Source organism: Vanacampus margaritifer, chromosome 6 (genome assembly GCF_051991255.1).
Source record: "Vanacampus margaritifer isolate UIUO_Vmar chromosome 6, RoL_Vmar_1.0, whole genome shotgun sequence".
Classification (NCBI taxonomy): Eukaryota; Metazoa; Chordata; class Actinopteri; order Syngnathiformes; family Syngnathidae; genus Vanacampus; species Vanacampus margaritifer.
In genome coordinates, this window is record NC_135437.1 from 21,922,887 (window position 1) to 21,941,290 (window position 18,404).

The following is an 18,404-nucleotide window of genomic DNA, read 5'->3' on the forward strand; positions in this document are numbered from 1 at the left end:
CAAAGTCCTTGTGTGTCTAACCTAATTGGGTAATAATTCTGGTTCCGTCTGGAGCTCTAAAATGGTGGTAAAAGTGCCAAACTTCTTACATGAGAGAGATTTGATCTTTTACAAACACAAATGCACAATTAGAACACAAAAATTGAATATTTAGGCAATAAAATCAACCCTGAGCGCGTTCTTTTGAGATACAGACGCTCCCCAACTTACGAACGAGTTACGTTCCGAGCGATCTGTTCGTAAGGTGAATTTGTTCGTAAGTTGCTTCAGTGCTATATTTTGTATTATAATTTATGTTTAAAGAGAATACGTACAGTACTGTACTACGTATGTTAGAGAGAGAGAGCGAGAGACACACACAGTATGTACATGTACGTAATAAGATAAATAAAATGAAGTTTAACTTACTTTTGGAAGATGTACTCGATGCTTAAGGATTTGATGGAGGAGGAGGAGGATTTTATATCATGAGAGGTTCTTCGTCGTCGCTGGAATGGGCTTCAAAAGTTACTTCCTCCTCCGTAACTTCAATGTAGGAAGAAGATGAGGGTTGATGAGTATCTTCCTTGGAGGATTTACTAGAAACTGGCCGAAAGAAGCGATCTAACGACGATTGCACAGTTTTCTTCTTTTTTCATCATAAATGATGCGGTAGCACTGTATGGCATCATTCAATTAATTTGCAACCTTTGTGCAACGTTCAATATTTGGGTCTTGCTGCTCGAAGAGTGCGATGGCTTTATCTATGAGCGACAGGCGTTTCTTCTTCTTCCTCCTCCTCGACACGTTGCTGAGCCTCCAATGCCGGGTGAACTCTCACAGCGCCAAGCGTCAGTATTAGCGGCGGAAAGAAGCACTACAGTACTCGGAAAAAGGTGCGCAATAAAAAATCTAACTTACAGAATCTCTTTCCGAACATTTTTTGACATGCGCGCAGACATGTTCGTATGTACCGTTGTTCGTAACTCGAATGTTCGTAAGTAGGGGAGCGTCTGTACTTGTTTCAGCTCAGTTGCTCCTACTGGCTACTGTGGCTCTGTAACCCAACAGCCTTCCTATCATTCTATCCGTGTAATACACAACCTGGTTGAATTCACCAGGGATTCATTCCCTCTCTTGGAGTACACTTGCAAATGTGCATAAAGCACAAAAATAGATGGGAGTAATCCTTCCCAAATTAGACTTCGGGTAACGTACTACCATTACCGTCTCAAGATTCGCAAGTGAGGACAGGAATGTGAAATATCTTAAGTGGAACTTGAGTGTTACAATCGATGCTAAATGGTTCAAGAAGAGGTGTTGGAGTGGTCTGAGGGAGAGAATAGCCTCAACTCTCAATCAGGCATTCACTATACATGATCAGACTTACTTCCCTCGTTATACTGCACATTAAAGTGGGCAGTATATTGCTTGCCTTTGTGAACACGGAATACAATATTAACAATACCAGCCTAAAGATTGCTGTTATAGGGTTTTTTCAAATAGAAAACATGTCTCAGTTAATTGGATGTGTTGTAAACGCCTTGCTGAAAATAGATGTCTCCTTTTTTCCCCTCGCAGGAAAAAAAATTACCAATACGTACCAAGTAGCACACACACAGTTAGGGCAATTGCTTCAAAATGTGACTTTTATTCTTCAGCAGCAAATGCCTGCTACTTTTTTGGGAAGCAAAATTTTGGTCAATTGCAACATCTTGCTTAATGTATGTGCTTCTATCATATATGAAAGCCATGACACTTGGAGAGAAAATCAATGGTTCAGCTTCCAATTGCACTGCATTATTGATAGGAACCAAGTATAAAGGGGCACAAATAAAAACTGTCAATCTGAAGTATTCATACATTCCATTCTCTTTGTGAAATGGAAGTGACAAAACAATCGACAGGATCCAGGAGCATGTTGTGTAGTCAATTTCAGGGCACAAACGAGCATTCACTCTCAAATTCACAATTTAGAGACTTCAATCAACCTAACACAGAAACTGGAGTACATGGAGAGAGAAAAATGCAAGCAAGGTCAGATCATGCAAACTCCAGGCAGTAAAGACAGAACTGAGATTCAAAACCAGGCAATCAGAAGGGCAGACTTACTAAGAAGTAAATGATGGGAAAATTAAGCTTTATGAAGCACTTGATATATATATTTTACTCCTCTAGATGGTACTCTTGGTTTAAAGATACAGGCAAGTGCAATGGGAATTGATTACATTTCCACTGCATCTTTAAACCAAGAAGAAAATAAATAAATATCGCAAGTGGTTCATGACGCTTCATTTTCCCCCAGTAATGGACAAATGAAGCTTCATGAAGCACCTGTGATGGGCATCTAGTGGAGTTAAAAAATATCACAAGTGGTTCATGACAATTCTGTTTCCTGGGAAAATGAAGTGTCATGAATCACTTCATGGTGCTTCATTTCCCCCCAGTGATGGATAAATGAAGCTTCATGAAATGCTTGTGATATTTTTTTGAGGAACATCTAGAGTTAAAAAATATCACAAGTGGTTCATGATGCTTCCATTCCCCCCAGTAATGGACAAATGAAGCTTCATGAAACACCTGTGATGTTTTCTGAGGAACTTCAAATGGAGTAAAAAAATATCACAAGTGGTTCATGACACTTCGGTTTCCCGGGAAAATGAAGTGTCATGAATCACTTCATGGTGCTTCATTTTCCCCCAGTGATGGATAAATGAAGCTTCATGAAGCGCTTGTGATATTTTCTGAAAAACATATATAGGAGTAAAAAATATCGCACGTGGTTCTTGAAGCATCATTTTCCCACTACTAAGAACTATTACACCATGCTGCCTCAATTAAATATAATAACATATAATAAACTTATCTTAGATTGAACAAGCTTGGTACTCTCTGCGGTTAATGAAATAAACACCCATTTTCAATGTTTGATTGAATACGGTATATTTAGTAGAGCTGTCAGTACAATGCAAAGTGACAATTAACTGAACCCGATGATGTTTTTAAGGCTTGTCTGTAAATGTGGAAATTTGCTTTCTATGCATCAGGCTGTTTGATGTCGGAGGCCAGAGGTCAGAAAGGAAGAAGTGGATCCATTGTTTTGAGGACGTCACTGCCATCATTTTCTGCGTCGCGCTCAGTGGATACGACCAGGTTTTGCACGAGGACGAGACCACGGTAAAGACACGTTTGTTTCTCTCACTGTTTGCTGTGAATTAGGCAACGTGGTCCAGGTGACGACCCAGTTACATTATTTCCTCACGTTGCTCACTACAGATACACGGTGTGTGCCATGACATTGTAAGCTCAAAAACACATTGACACCTATAACATACTGTATGTTTAGAAATGAGTCAGACCACAAATATGTGGCGGGGGGGGGGGGGGGGGGGGGGTGGGGCAGATATGAATCCAACAGATGAGATCCATCCTATCAATGAGTGCACTCATTGAAATGTGTCTATCAATGGCATATACGCAGCACCTACCCAAACAAAACACAAATTGCAGTACAAGCTCAGTGGTTACACAGACCATTAACCAGGGAAAACAATGGCCGACAGTGACCAATAGACTGATGCCTTTTATCTGCCATTATTGTTATGTGTCTTATAGCCCCATAGGGGAAGACCATATAGGTCAAATTAACTGGGATGCAATATTATGTTTGATACCACTTCTTTTTTTCCTGACCAAAAATATTCGCTCTTGAATCGAAAATAAAGGGTCCTATTTTCGTTCCCAGCTCAAGTCTAGCACAAAGTGCAGTCCAACGGTATACATGAGTGGAGTTTTCTTTCTTTTGTTATTTTGCTAGACTTTGCACTGGTAGTAAAATCGGGCGTAAGAGGTGGTTGTGCCATCGTGTGCTGTTGTGGGATGGAACGTAGCATTTTCGCTGCCAATCGAAGTAGCATCCCCCATTTGCATCAAAAATAACGGGCGGTTGGGATGCAGTACGACATGCTTGACATCGCGGGAACAGAAATAGACCCGTTGGGATCCGTGCATGTGACATTGGCATGTAAACCGCAAGATCTCCCCTTGAGGATGTTGTAGTCTGCCACGCATGCAACATAGGAAAGTGGAATGTCCTGTGATTGACAGGTGACCAGTCCAGGGTGCACTCAGTTTATCGCCCAAAGTCGGATGCAAGAATCTGGCCTTAAGACTTGCATTATAAATCCTTCATTAATCACGAAACGGGAACTCAGGTTGCCCGAGTTTATATAAAACAAGCAAACAAGGTACATGTTTAATGTCAATGGTGAATTTGTTTGACGTTTTTAGTAACAAAATCACAAGGACGTTTTATACTGTCCTATTTCTTATGTTGTGTATTTGTCATTATGTAGATCTTGCTCCTAAAACATGCCATGCATTTTAATGAAATGGATGTTTTCAGACAACACTGACTGCGGTGACATTCAAATTACCTTGAATAGTTTGTTGTACCAAACACTGACTTGAAAACTGTGCTCAAACTCTGAGGCCCAAAAAGATTTAGATCACATTGTCAGCATACTGATATTGTTTTGTTAATGTTCATCTACATGAGGAGAATATGCAGCTAAAATATCTTACAACGGGGTTTCACTCACCGTTGGAACATCTGTCTGAAGTGTTTCCGTGTTTGTGTGGCTTTTCTGCAGCAAATTGTGTAGGCTACTATACAGTATATACACTAGTCACAAAAACGTTGCGATAGTCGGCTTACAGGTGAACTCAGCTCCTTGTTAGAGAACAGCAAGTTGTGCAAAAAGTACCCAGGACAAGCGGTCTAAATAATTGATTCATTGACATAAAACTGTAACTGTATTTTAATACAGGGATGTGATTTTTCCGCTAATTCGCGGAATTCCGCTTTTTTTTATCTCCCCCCCAAAAAAAAAAAATCCGATTTTTTTTTTTTTTTTTTTTTAGTAGTTCATTGTGTATGCACATGACTCCGACAGATAACATCTTCTGCTATAACAAAGACATTTGTGGTATGCTCTAATATGAGTTACTTTTCATTTGGTCATGATACAATTATTTGTTCATGAAATTTGAACTCTTCAACATTATTTATGTGTTAACTTAGTAATCACATTAGTTAGATATGATGATATTCTCAGTGATAGTTTTTAAAAGCAAAGGCAGTCCAATGTTTTTGAATGTGACTGATTTTGAGTTGACTAAACCTGCCATTTTATATGGGATAGTTCAATATACATTGAAAATTTATGCTGTTGTTTTGTCTATTTCTTTGTCATGTGAGTGCATTGAAAGTACTTAAAAACACGGAAAACCCATGAGCTCCGGGGGGCTCCGCCCCCCTTGTCCCCCCACCAGGGCACTGCCCTGGACCTAGCGGCCCCCAGACCCCCGGCTAAATTTTCAGATAATTTCACTTTGGGCAAATCACATCCCTGTTAATATCGCCATTGGAAAACATTCCTTTCTGTTTTCAAGACATGACATTATGCTGTAGTATGTAACTATTCACTTACTGCTTGGTACAAAAGAAGGTAGAGTTGTACACTATATAGTGTGCTGAGGAAGCTGATGTCATGTGACCTAAAACAAAGAAGCTTATTTGAATATGATGCATACTGGTTGATATTTATAGGCCTATCCTCTGAGAATTAGTGCTCAGTATCTGCTCTATTTACGCAGATGTCTCCATGCCTCTTTGTGAGTTGGGAGCGCCGCATAGTCTCAGCTTGTATGACGTCGCGTCACGCTATTTTTAACACAACTGTGATCATGTTCGATAGAAGACAACGTGTCAGTGATCTGCCACAGTCTCCCCAAATGTCACTAGCCTCCTCCAACATAGGAGTAGGCGCTTACTTCTCGTTTCCAATTGTCCAGTCAAGAAAAACAACCACACGGGGACCCGTTTGTTTAAATTCCCAGCAAAGTCACTTCAGCGGCTCCGTCTGCAGTGCAGCAGCTACAACACTTTAATTAAGCCCGTGGTTACCCGTGAGACTGACATATGGCACGGCTTGCTTTAATGAGACAGTGTGCTGATCAAAGAACGTAATTATTAAAGAACAAACATTAGTGTGAACTTATAATTACAGCATGAGGAAAAGAACTGGGATGTTCTGCTTCACTCACTCGATTTACCAGACACATCCATTACATGCATTGTATTTTAGGAGTTAAAAAAAAAAAAAGAAGGAATAAAGCTATTCCACAGGGGGATAAGCAAAACATCTCCCCACTAGTGGGGGAGTCAAAAAGATATCTCAGGTGTAGAGAACAGCATATTTTACTTTTACTTTGTTTCTTTAAGTGCATACACAATAAGATTTCGGATGGTCCCAGAAACATGTTTCTCTTCTCCTTTGAATGAAACATAACATATGAAAGGGAAGATGACTGTTTCACTTCCCCATAGTGCAAAAGTTGTGCTGCTTTATTTATACCTCTCCTCTTAAAATGGGGTCATTGTGCCTATTGGGTTTTTGTTTAGGCTCCCCCCCCCTTTTTTGGTGGGGGGGGGGGGGTAAATGGGTGCACCTATCTACACTCGAGGCTAATACAATAGAATGGCAGTTTAGGGAATGCAATCTTTCTATCCAGCAGTTTATCACATGACTTCATTAGTTAACTCATGTTTAATCGCAAATTTTATATCTGTTCTAAATGAACAATAAAATATTGTTTTCTAAGTTTTCATACACTTGTTACCATAAAAGTGGAAAAAAAATGTTAAACTAATCCAAATATGGCTGCATCTTTTAGTCATTGATACAGTAATTTCATAATAATTCATAAAATTGAGTTAAAATTAAAAAGATGTACTGTACTGTAAAAATTTGTGTGACATTGATTTGTGTTGAGTTCATTTTTCTGCCACTAGATGGCATGATTGCATTTGTTAGACGTTGGTAGCAGCTCAGTGCATTTTTCTTTTCATATTAAGAGCTAGCTAATCTTTAACATGAAGTAACTTGTGAAATTCTGCACATCACTGCAAAATTTTGACATGGACGCGCCAGTACAAGCTACAGTACAAGGGGCGGTCATTAATCACAAAAAAAATTTAAAAAATTAGTGGCATTAAAGGAACTTTAACTTTCGCTGATTTTTTACAGCGTGCTTTTTTTATCGCGTGCTTTTTGGTTTGTTTGCACGTGCCGTCCGTCGCCGCCGTCAGACGGCTCAGCGCCGTGTTGTTCATATTACACCGGCTGTGGATCGACTGCCGACCAACTTTCCGTACTGAGACCGCCAAACCCGGCAATGCGCTCCCGAGCGCCGGTCAAAAAGTGGTGTATAAAGTGTGTGGTCAGGTGTAGAACATATATAATAAATGAAAAAATATATAGAATGAACGAAAAAACATTTAGAATAAACAAAATATATATATATACTGTATTGTATATTAAGTAAAAAATCTATATATACTTTTAATGGAAAAAATGACTAATTGAAAAAAGATCATATGAAAAAGCATTCATAATAAACTAAAAATCATACCAAAATGGAAAAAAAATAAAAACGAAAAATCTATTTAATTAACGGAAAATAAAAAATATTTAATTTAACGCGAATTTCCATTACCACGGGTAGTTTTTGGAACGTAACACCCACGAGAAACGAGGGAACACTGTATGGCTCTCACCCCTGTGAGAGCCAAGAGCCGAATGGACGCAGTCTTGTCACTTGGAGTGAGTGACCCCAAACCACTTGATCTTTAGATGTGAAGCATTTTTTTACCCAGCAACTCCACAAAATAGCTCGTATGGGTTACAGTGAAAGTGTCGATGTGTTCGCTTGCGGTAGAGAGGCGTCACAGCGCATCCGAGAAGTTAACAAAATAAAAGCATTCAACGTTGTGAAAAGGAGTCACTAAAACACGATTTAGCAGTAATAAATACAATTTTATTGCATATATTTGTGGGGACTGGCGTCAAGTTGTATTTTAGAGCTTTGAAAATGTGCATAATTTATGTGTATATATATATATATATATATATATATATATATATACACAATTCTGCGATTGGCTGGCAACCAGTTCAGGGTGTAACCCGCCGAAGGCTCCAATCCCCGACAACCCCCCCCCCCCCCCCCCCCCCCGACCCTTGTGAGGAAAAGCAGTTAAGAAAATGGATGGATGGATATATACAATTACCATTTATATAATTTTGTCACATATAAATTTTGTTCATGCAAAAAGTCATATACGCGCCCACAAACGGACACATTCACATTTTCTTCTCTCTATTCCCTTTTTACCGTTGAAGACAACTTCCTCACCTTGACAAGCTGCCACACACGTTCACAGGCACTCTCGCGGTCCTGCAATGTGCCAGCCGCTTTGAGGCAAATTGGTTTCCTGCCTCTTTTCAGTATTAGAAATATATGCGATGTATGTGTGTGAGTGTGTATAAGGGTGTGCTCCGGGGAAGTGTGTCCCTTGCGTTTTCGCTTCCTGCTTTAAGCTCCACCTCGCAGCATCTTCGGTATCTTCCACTTCACCTGTCACTCTCACCCTGGGCTGTCCTGTCTAAGCACTCAGCAGTCAGATGTTCCACAGATGCTCCACCCACCAACAGGTAGGAGAGCTTTGGAAAAGCGGATAAGCTTAGCATGACTTCTTTGTGTTTGTGTGTGTGTGTGTGTTGGTCTCTAATTCACAACTGTGCAATGTCATTATTATGGCATTTATTGAACTACTTAATCAAACATTGGTTGTTGTCGTTAAACTCTTTTTCAATGTTTTCATGTGCTGTCATAACAGAAAATAGTGCAGTGCACTGTGCCATAAGTGGTAATCTATAAAATAAAAAAGATGAATCAAATAATTTAAAAAAGAAAGAAAATACTAACAATGCATGGCTTTATATAATGACATCATTTGCTTTGCATTAATTTCCTGTTAGTTTATTTTTTCAATCTGCATGCACTTAATGTCATTTGCTGGATGACTGTTTGATGTTTTAAGTCTGACTACATGAGTTTGCATAAAAAAAGACATTTACAAAGTGTTAAACGTCTCCTCTGCAGAATCGCATGCACGAGTCTCTGAAGATGTTTGATTCCATCAGTAACAGCAAGTGGTTTGAAGAGACCTCCATCATCCTCTTCCTCAACAAAAAGGACATTTTTGAGCACAAGATCGGCAAGTCGCCACTGTCCATCTGCTTCCCTGAATACAGCGGTACGTCCACATATCACAGCCAAACGATCATGTTTTAACGTGTCCTTCATATTGTTAGATTGATTAGATAGGTGACTTGAGCTGTGACCTGTCTCAGCTTGGCGTCTTCCTGTCTATCTGCACTCAGGCGCACTTATTCAGCTGAAACCAGTTCAGACCATCAGGTCACACATTTTCACATGAGCTCGGCTGAGCCGTCCCCCCTGTGGGTTGGCGGCCAAGACAGTATAAGAGTAGGGACCATTTTGAATAGATTAGCCCTTCTTCCGCATATTAAAATAAAAATGCTCCACACAGATGTGTACTCAATCTTTCCGGCATCCAGTAAATAGTTCAACTAAGAATATGCAGTCTTCTGATCGTATTGCAAGCATTAATGATAAAACAACCAGGTAGGGGTTCATTCGGATCCTTACAACATTTTAAACTTGTAGTCTGTCCCCACTTTAAATGAGGGGCTTGAATTACAATTGTTAATAAGTGTTATTAGTTCTTAAATCTATTCAATTAAAATTACGAGCGTGTCATTAAGACAGTTCATTTGAGTTTTATTTTGACTATAATTACATAAACATAAAACACCACAATAACAGAACCATCAAAACAGGAAGCAGTTTACTTCCCATCCCAACTATTTTGCCCTGCTTAAAGGTCACTGTCCAGACCCATTACAATTACACAGTATTTAAACATCCTTTTCTCAAAAGCATTTATTACCATTAAATAATAAATAAAAGATTGAAAGGTGGACATATACAAGGACAAAGAAAACAATAACAGAATAAACTACAATTGTATTCTCAATGCCTTACACCAAAAACTGACCATTACTGTAACCGCATTAATTAACCCCAACACTGGCTGTGACTGCAGAATGTTAATAGATGACTGTGATGAATAGACAGCAGCTGACTGGCTCATATTGAAGCGATGCAACGGGAGAGCCGACAAAGGGAAAACAAGAGAATGTGAGAAAGATAGCGAGCATGTGTTTAATTGGGAAAACGTCAGAAACAATTAGAGAAAGCAAGATTGTGGGAACGCAGTGACGAGAGCGAGCCGAACAGCATGACTGTGCGAAAAAGAAAATTAAAATTCCAATCATTCCCCCCTCTTCCTTTCTTCCACTTTTGGCATGGAAGGACCCCGTGCATGCTCTGGTGGTGTTGCAACTGAAGCAGACAGACCAGCACGCCACGGTGTTGCCAATGACTGAGACAGATTTGTTAGTGACACTTGGCCCACATATGACTCGACTCGCCACCATCCGACTCACTCAATTTAAGTGCCAAACCAGTCAGTGTTTTTGCACTGGTTTGGCTCTTACATTTTCGTTGTGCATGTTACAATCACAATAAAGATAATTTCTTTCTTACAATCACAATAAAGATAATTTCTTTCTTTCTTTGTATCTATCTATCTATCTATCTATCTATCTATCTATCTATCTATCTATCTATCTATCTATCAGCATTTGAACAAGTGAAAAGCTGCAAATCCATTTCTTGCATTAGTGAGGGTGTCACAATTGATTATATGGGGAACCAAAAATGCCCAAATAAAAATAAATAAATAAATGGAAATAAAAACGGATGTAAAAAATATAATTCAAAATTTAAATACAAAAAAATAAATATAAATGGAAATAAAAAACAATAAAAAAAATAAAAAACGAGATTCAAAAAATAGAAATAAATACATAAATATCTATATAAATGTCAATCAATAAATAAAAACGCTCTACTGTCATATTTACTTATTTTATGCTGCAGCTACAAATCCGTCATGAAATGTTATTCAAATGACGGGGCGATCGCCTATTGGTTGATCGATATGTCAGACTCTGCCCATTCCACAGCAAGGGAGAATTCACACACACACAAAAGAAACAATGGACCTTGTTGTTTACAGGAACTTATGTGAAGTTGTCGAACAACTCAAGTCGCCAAGTTGTGGTGACAGGGAACAAGATAGTCGTCCATTGCTGGAACTCTCCATGCAAGCCGGCGAGACTTCCTTGTACGCCGACCCGCTCACTCTAGAGAGTTTGCAAAGGCGCAGTCCAACCCAAGACACGCTTAGGACCGCCCCCTCATTTGAATAACATATCATGACAGATTTCATGCTGACAGCATGTGCAACATGAAATAAATAAATATGAGAGCAGAGCCTTTTTATTTATTGATTATTTAAAACTATTTATATATTGATTTTTGTATTTATTTACACATTTATTTTTATTTTATTTTTTTAATGTCGTTTTTTATTTTTCTATTCATTTTTAACATTTATTTATTTATTTATGTACATCTATATTTTTTTGTTTTTATTTCCATTTATATTTATTTTTTGTATTTCATTTTTGAATCCAATTTTTATATCCGTTTTTATGTTCACATTTAGTTATTTTAAATTTTGGTCCTCCATACGATTAAGGATGTGAACCACGGACCATGCAGTCGATTTGTGAAATTGATCAATACCTCTGAGATCTCGGTCACAGTCAGCCAAGACCGTGGTGCCAAAAATAACACCTTTTATTTGGTGCTGGAATCATAGAAGCATATTAGTCGAATGTAATGTCATGATGTCATGTCTATGTCGTCTCTGTGTTCATAGGGCCAAACACCTACGAGGAAGGAATTTCCTTTATTACATCTCAGTTCAACAGCAAGAACAAGTCACCAACTAAGGAGGTTTACTCCCATGCGACCTGCGCGACAGACACCAACAACATGCAGTTTGTCTTTAACGCTGCCACCGATGTCATCATCACCGATAGCCTCCGACGCTCTGGCCTAGCCTGACGATGTCGTGGCCTCGAGGTCACCTCATGTCAAGGTGGCCCTAAGGTCAAACCAAATATTTAAGGTTGCCTGTGACGTCATCATCAAAGAGCCTCATGATGTTGTCAAACGGCTCGATATAGTTCCAAATTGAGTCCTAATCGATTAGAGGAACTTGTTAGCTGCATGATTCAGTGATTTATTGAGTGTTTGACTTAATCTTGTAGTCTTTTTCATGCCAATGCTATGAATGGATAATCAACAGTACATTGCAATAATAACCCAGGCTGAGGCCTACATAATTCAGCATTTATTTCGCAGCAATTAATTTTTTGGTAGCATCACTATTTCATATGTATTTTGTTTGCACTGGATAAAAAGTATCCTTATCGTTGCTCATTTTACTTATGGGAGCCATCATCTTCTTGCATGGGCCTTCATCAAACCAGTTAGCACAAAAGCCTGAGACGTAGCGTGCTGACTCAACTCAAAAAAATGTATTGCTTACGTTGTTAACTGGGACTCCATTTTCCAACCTGCTACTGCTGCTTTGTTCTCAACGTAATGAAAAACGTACATGACATTCAATTCAAGAGATCTGTGTACATGTATTCTAGACTTCGACTATAGTTTATTATTTTTAATCCCCCTTTCTCTTTAGTATGAAAATGGGATGTTTACAAAATGGCCCATCTGCTTAGATCCAAATTCCTATTTTAAGAACCAGGTAGATGACGTCTCACGCTTCCGTATATGGCGTGTCCTAATTAGAGACACTGAGCTGCCCCAGGCTGTTGATCAACCTGCTTTGTGCATGTGTTTGTGGTCTGAGTTTTGTGTGTGTGTGTTTTTGCATGGGTGTGTGTGTGTGTGTGTGTGTGTGTGTATGTGCTTGTGATTGCAAAGGACTTGAAATGGATGCGTGAGAGACACTATGAGATGGTGCAGCGGTGGAGCCAATATGAGTGGATTCAATAGCCAGGAGGCGCTCGTCCACCCTTGCCACACACACACACACACACACACACACTGGCTGTCAAAGCCATAAACACAATTATGTGGTTTCCAAATGTTACAACAATGTTCCTGATATTAAAACAAAATTAAAACAAAATTTAAAAAAATCAAGATATGAAATACTTAATTTCATGCACAATGCAAAAGTCAGATTATTGCTGTGTTGCATTTAAAATGTGAGCAGGAATTGCAATTGTGTGCATGCGTCTCCTCATTTTGAATGTGCAGCTGTTGTTATTGTGCAGTCAGGTGTTGGTTCTGTGATTCATTTTTTTTTATGAGCTGCTCATCTCCTATTTTTCCCTTTTAGGTTTTAAATGCCTTTTTATCGCTATAGATGAGTCAGTAAAATTTTTATTTTTCCATTGGAGTAAAGCCACTGCTTTTACTTTGTTTTGCAATTTACCATATGTTTGTCTGAAGCGTGAGCAACACAATCGTGTTTTTTTCCGGACGTATCCTTCTGTGACATAATAAACACATGATACAATTATAATAATTCAATTAGAGACATTTTAAGGGTAATTGCCGCACATCTTTGCTTTAAAGTCACAGTGCAGTTTATATTTTCTAAAGACCGTTATTGTGTTATGTATCGACATGTTTGAACAGAATGTGAGACAAATTCACAAGAAGTTACGAGTGGGGTTTTATTGGCATATTCAAATGTTAATCACAGTCCGTTTTGCAAATTCCCCCATAGAAAACAATCATTAGAATGTATCCGTTCCAAGGTTAAGCTATCCGAAACCTCATTAAGTATAGAGGCAATGTTTTAAGTAATACTTTTAAATCATAACTGTCATTTAACACCATTCAAGATGAAGCGCACCTGAAAATGGGCAATTGAAAATGATAGGTAAATGAAGCTATAATTAACCACTAGATGGAGCTGTTGAAAAAAGGCTAGCACAATGGAAAGTGATACAAATTTCCACTGCATCGTTAAAGGTGCGTTGTGCCGTTTAAAAAGGTCATATTTAAGCTTTTTCTACATCATGCATGCTCCACCAAATGCCCAGATGAGTACGAAGAGCCCTGACTGTTTCACTCCGACTGCACCTATCAGCTTTTATCTTCCCTTTATAGTTATACACTCTACAATTTATTTGGGGAGGGGAGAGGCGGAGTTTTTCTCACCACATTTGAAGTCATGTCTTCATTTGTCAACTGTGGCTGTCGCTTTAAGATTGTGCACGTACTCGTACGCGCACCATGAACGAGCCTGACACAGATGTCGCAGTTACGCTTTGGACCACAGGTGGCAGTTGCGAGTAAAAAAGTGACACACTGCAAACTGCCAAGATCCTTTAAACTAAGAGCGCCATCTAGTGGAGTAGTGGTTCATGAAGCTTCATTTTCCCATCACTAATAGAGCAATTTCCAGAGATCTTTTAATCATATGATAAAACCCACTTCAAACAATGTCCCCATTACAAATAATTCAAAAAGCTATTGTAAAAAAAATTGTAATATCATAAATTACATATATAATAACATATAATATATATAATATAATAACAAAAAGTGTGTTAAAAGTTTTTTTGTTAGATTTACGTATGTCACTGCTGCCTTACAGTAAAAGTATTTTTGATGTGTGGATCTTTGCAGTGTTGAGTTTGCATGTTTGCCCAGTGCTTGTTTTTGATAATAAAGTTTCTTCACAAAGTCCAAAATGCAGGTACAGTATGTAAGTTTTCATCCATTTGAATGTTGTCATTGTCACTTTGTTCCAAGTGTCAGTCCTAAAAATTGGCTGGTGATCAGTTCAGGGTCTCTTGACTAACAACAGGACAAGTGGTATAAAGAAGATGGATGGATGGATGGAGGACTACGTTTGTTTTTTTGTTTTGATTCTTTGCTTTTTGCATGGGTTCGTGCTTCTTTGTCTTCTTTGCTTCACAATTGTTCAAATTAGCCCTTCAGGACGAAGTGCACTTCAGCGGGGTGAGTATTTACTAGTAGTCATCGTTGCTCTCATAAAACTGTTCTGCTCTCTCCTATCTCCTTGTAGCAAAATTGGATATATGAGAGCTTTGCTTTATGAAGAAGTGTAATTAAAACAGAAAGAAGTACTGTAGTCAAGATACGTAGATACTTGACGACTACTGCTAACACTGCATCCCCATCACTTGTGATGTAATTGTTGATATTGTATTGGAAATATCTTGAAATGATAATAAAGCACAACTTGAGTAACTTGATCTGCGTGAATATAATTTTTGGCTCAAAAACCTGACAAATGTAGGAAGAATGACTTCAGTGCACCCTCGTGTAAAACTAACAATGCAGCTCTTTTGTTTTTTCCAACCAAAAGGACGACCAATACTTGTCTTACATTTTCCAACCATTTTTGTATGCATATCGTTTTAATGTGGAAAGCACAAAATTCTCATCCGTTCCCCGTCTCCTTCCACAGAATCGCATGCACGAGTCTCTGATGCTGTTTGACTCAATCTGCAACAACAAATTCTTCATCGACACCTCCATCATCCTCTTCCTCAACAAGAAAGATTTGTTTGCAGAGAAGATCAAAAAGTCAGCGCTCAGCATTTGTTTCCCCGAGTACACAGGTAAGGCTCATTTACGCCGAATGCATGGAGGATTGATAACAGCAAAACAGTTTGGTATCAACCAACCTTAACGTCCACAAAATCTAATTAAGATAACATAATTATCCATCTGATCATACGAAAAGCACAGGTAATTTGCATTTGTGTTAGTCGGTTCACAGCGTTAGAACATTTTGGGGAATACGTTCTGAGCAAACAAACCTTGGTTCAATTAAGAAAAATAATTTGAAACGAAAAACAGAAAAAAAATGTTTCAAAAGAGGAATTGTACGTAACAGACAGTAAAAAAAAGTGAGTCACTCTCACGGGTTCGAAGAAGGTCAAGAAACGCACTCGACTCATATGGTTGGTGATGATCATTAGCTGCAAGTAATCGCGTTCATCTGTACTGCAGGGAATTTGGTGTGCTCGGTAGTCGACTTGTGACTGTTGTGATGGTACGTCGTGTGATTTCCTTATTATTGTAATCCCTTCATACTAGCTACTGTATGTCGAGCGAAAAAAGGGTGATCGGACAAATATGTGCAATAAAAAGTCACATATGGTGTTCCACAGGGTTCAATTCTGGGGCCTCTGCTGTTTTCATTGTATCTGCTGCCCCTGGGTTCCACGTTAAGACAGCAGCGGTGGTTGTTAGTTTTGAAGTGTTCTATTAAGATAGAGTTGAGTTGTGATAGGACTGAATAAACTACAGTAAAGGACAACATAGGTTGAATGAAAGCAATAATTACTTTTAAAAAAAAAATAAAGAAGTCCTGCAAAACATATTGATGTGTTCCTCACCTGGCCACTGTACAGTAAGAAAGAAAGAAAAAAAGCTTAAGGATCAACAAGCACTCGTCATCCCCAGCCCGTCTTTTGGGTTGGGGTACAGATTCTCATCTACAAATTCTGCAAATTCTGTAGTGCTAAATTGAGTTAAAAATCTAGTGTTAATTATTTTTGGAGTTATTGGGTGTTGATTTGGGTGTTATTTGAACACTCACAGTGAAGAAAAAGCTCTATCAGTGGTATCATTTCAGCGAGTCAAACTAATTGACTCCAGGCTGACTTACCTTTTGCACCAGGGCTCTTTTCTCTTGCAAGGCAGCTACGTTTTTTCCCCTGGATTTTAAGGACAACTCTAGATCTGGATTGTTCGATTTTATAAATTAAGGATGAAATTATACACTTCTTGAATTATTTTGTTCATGAGTTCATGTAGAAAAAGCGTGTGAGACGTAAAACAAAAAGTGTCCGGATTTTCATGAGTAGTGTAATTCATGTTCATTATTTTTCTGTAAAACTAAAAACGAAGTGGATATTTTTCCGTACCGGCAATTCGTATTTACTATGAATCGTGCGGGAATTAGGCCTACAAGAAAGAATTTTGCAGAACCAAACATGAATTACTATCTCGTGGCGTACTTGATAGTGTTGTTGCCCCCCCCCCAAGTACTAGGTTCAAGTCCCACTTTCTACATTTGGGTTGAAAAATAAAAACTCGTCAAGAAGCTAAAAACACACTAAAACTGTGAGAAACGAACACAAAAAGGAATGAAAATAACACTTTGTGGTTGAAAGTGACAACAAAACTGTGGGAAATGACCGCCAAAAAATGAAAGGAAATAATAACTGATAATGTGAAAAAGTAACACTGATAGGTGAAAGTAGATAACACCTTAAAGTGTAAAAAGTGCACTTTAATGTGTCAAATAATAACACCATAGGAGTTAAATGTTTACACTTTTGGAAGTGTAAATTTAACTCGGAACTGGTGAGAACTATATTAACTCAGGGAAAGTGTTCAATTTAACACTATAGGAGTTAAATTCACACTTCCGATTTTACTGTGTCACACCTTCTGTCTCTGATCGGTTGATTTTTCTTGGGTGCGATAGGGATTTTTTTTTTTTTTGTACAGATCATTCTACTAATGTAATTTCGAGTTTATACTGACAGTTTTCCAAATATAAGTGATTTTGGGGGGAAATTGTAAACTCCCTCTTTCATGTGACAACCAAAACGAGACGGATTTTTATGCTCACCACGTCTTACCTTCCCCCGCCTTTCCTATCCAGGACCAAACACCTACGAGGATGCAGCAGCTTACATCCAAGCACAGTTTGAGAGCAAGAACCGCTCCCCAAATAAGGAAATCTACTGTCACATGACCTGCGCCACAGATACAGGGAACATCCAGGTGGTGTTTGATGCCGTGACCGATATCATCATCGCCAATAACCTCCGAGGGTGTGGCTTGTACTAGGCCAGCCCCCGTGTAACAGCCCCCCCCCCCCCCGCTCCTTCCTTTCCCCTACCTGTCCTCAACCAACGCGTCCTCCTCCTCAAGCCTCTAACTCTGACACTGCTGTGGAAGTGATGATGGTAACGATGCTGATTATTTCAAATTAAAAAAAAGAAGAAGAAAAATGCAAGGTACATATTAATGAAGATAATTGAAAAAAATAATAGGCATACATATATGAATATATATATATATATATATTATATATAATGTTTTTAGTTCTGTCCCTTGCTCTGGCTTTTTCCCCCGATGTTCTCTGGCCTGCTGCCAAACAAACAAATGTGTTTTTGAAGGAAACACAAAACTCTGCAGCCTTGAAACCTTCTCGAACAAAGTTGATGAAAGTCTCTGTTCTAATCGAATTTTCTTTTCCCGCGGTGTCTTTTGTTGCTAACAAAATATCTTCTTCTTTTTTTTTTTACCTTGGATATGGATTGTCTTTTATTTTTGTCGATTATGTCTATATTTATTACATCAGCCTGTACACAGATTTGTATTCACATTTTGTCTCACCTGACACATTTGTTGTATATTATTTTATTTCTTGCAACAGTAGTGTTTATGTAGGAACGATTTTGGAATAAATATGTGAAAATGTC

The 18,404-nt window shown here is 38.6% G+C and overlaps 1 protein-coding gene across 2 annotated transcripts in view; it reads left to right on the top strand.

The window, feature by feature from the left end:
- The window catches only part of LOC144053391 (guanine nucleotide-binding protein G(o) subunit alpha), a 99,502-nt gene extending 81,098 nt beyond the window's left edge, over positions 1 to 18,404 (top strand). Inside the window, exons 6-8 of one of the 2 annotated variants that reach the window (XM_077567793.1) lie at positions 3,027 to 3,156; positions 8,989 to 9,142; positions 11,762 to 15,342. In XM_077567793.1, the coding sequence (XP_077423919.1) occupies positions 3,027 to 3,156; positions 8,989 to 9,142; positions 11,762 to 11,949 (472 nt within the window). In that variant the 3' untranslated portion in view covers positions 11,950 to 15,342. Of the gene's footprint in view, positions 1 to 3,026; positions 3,157 to 8,988; positions 9,143 to 11,761; positions 15,343 to 15,364; positions 15,519 to 17,578 lie in introns of those variants that run through there. The other variant, XM_077567792.1, reaches the window with a different exon arrangement.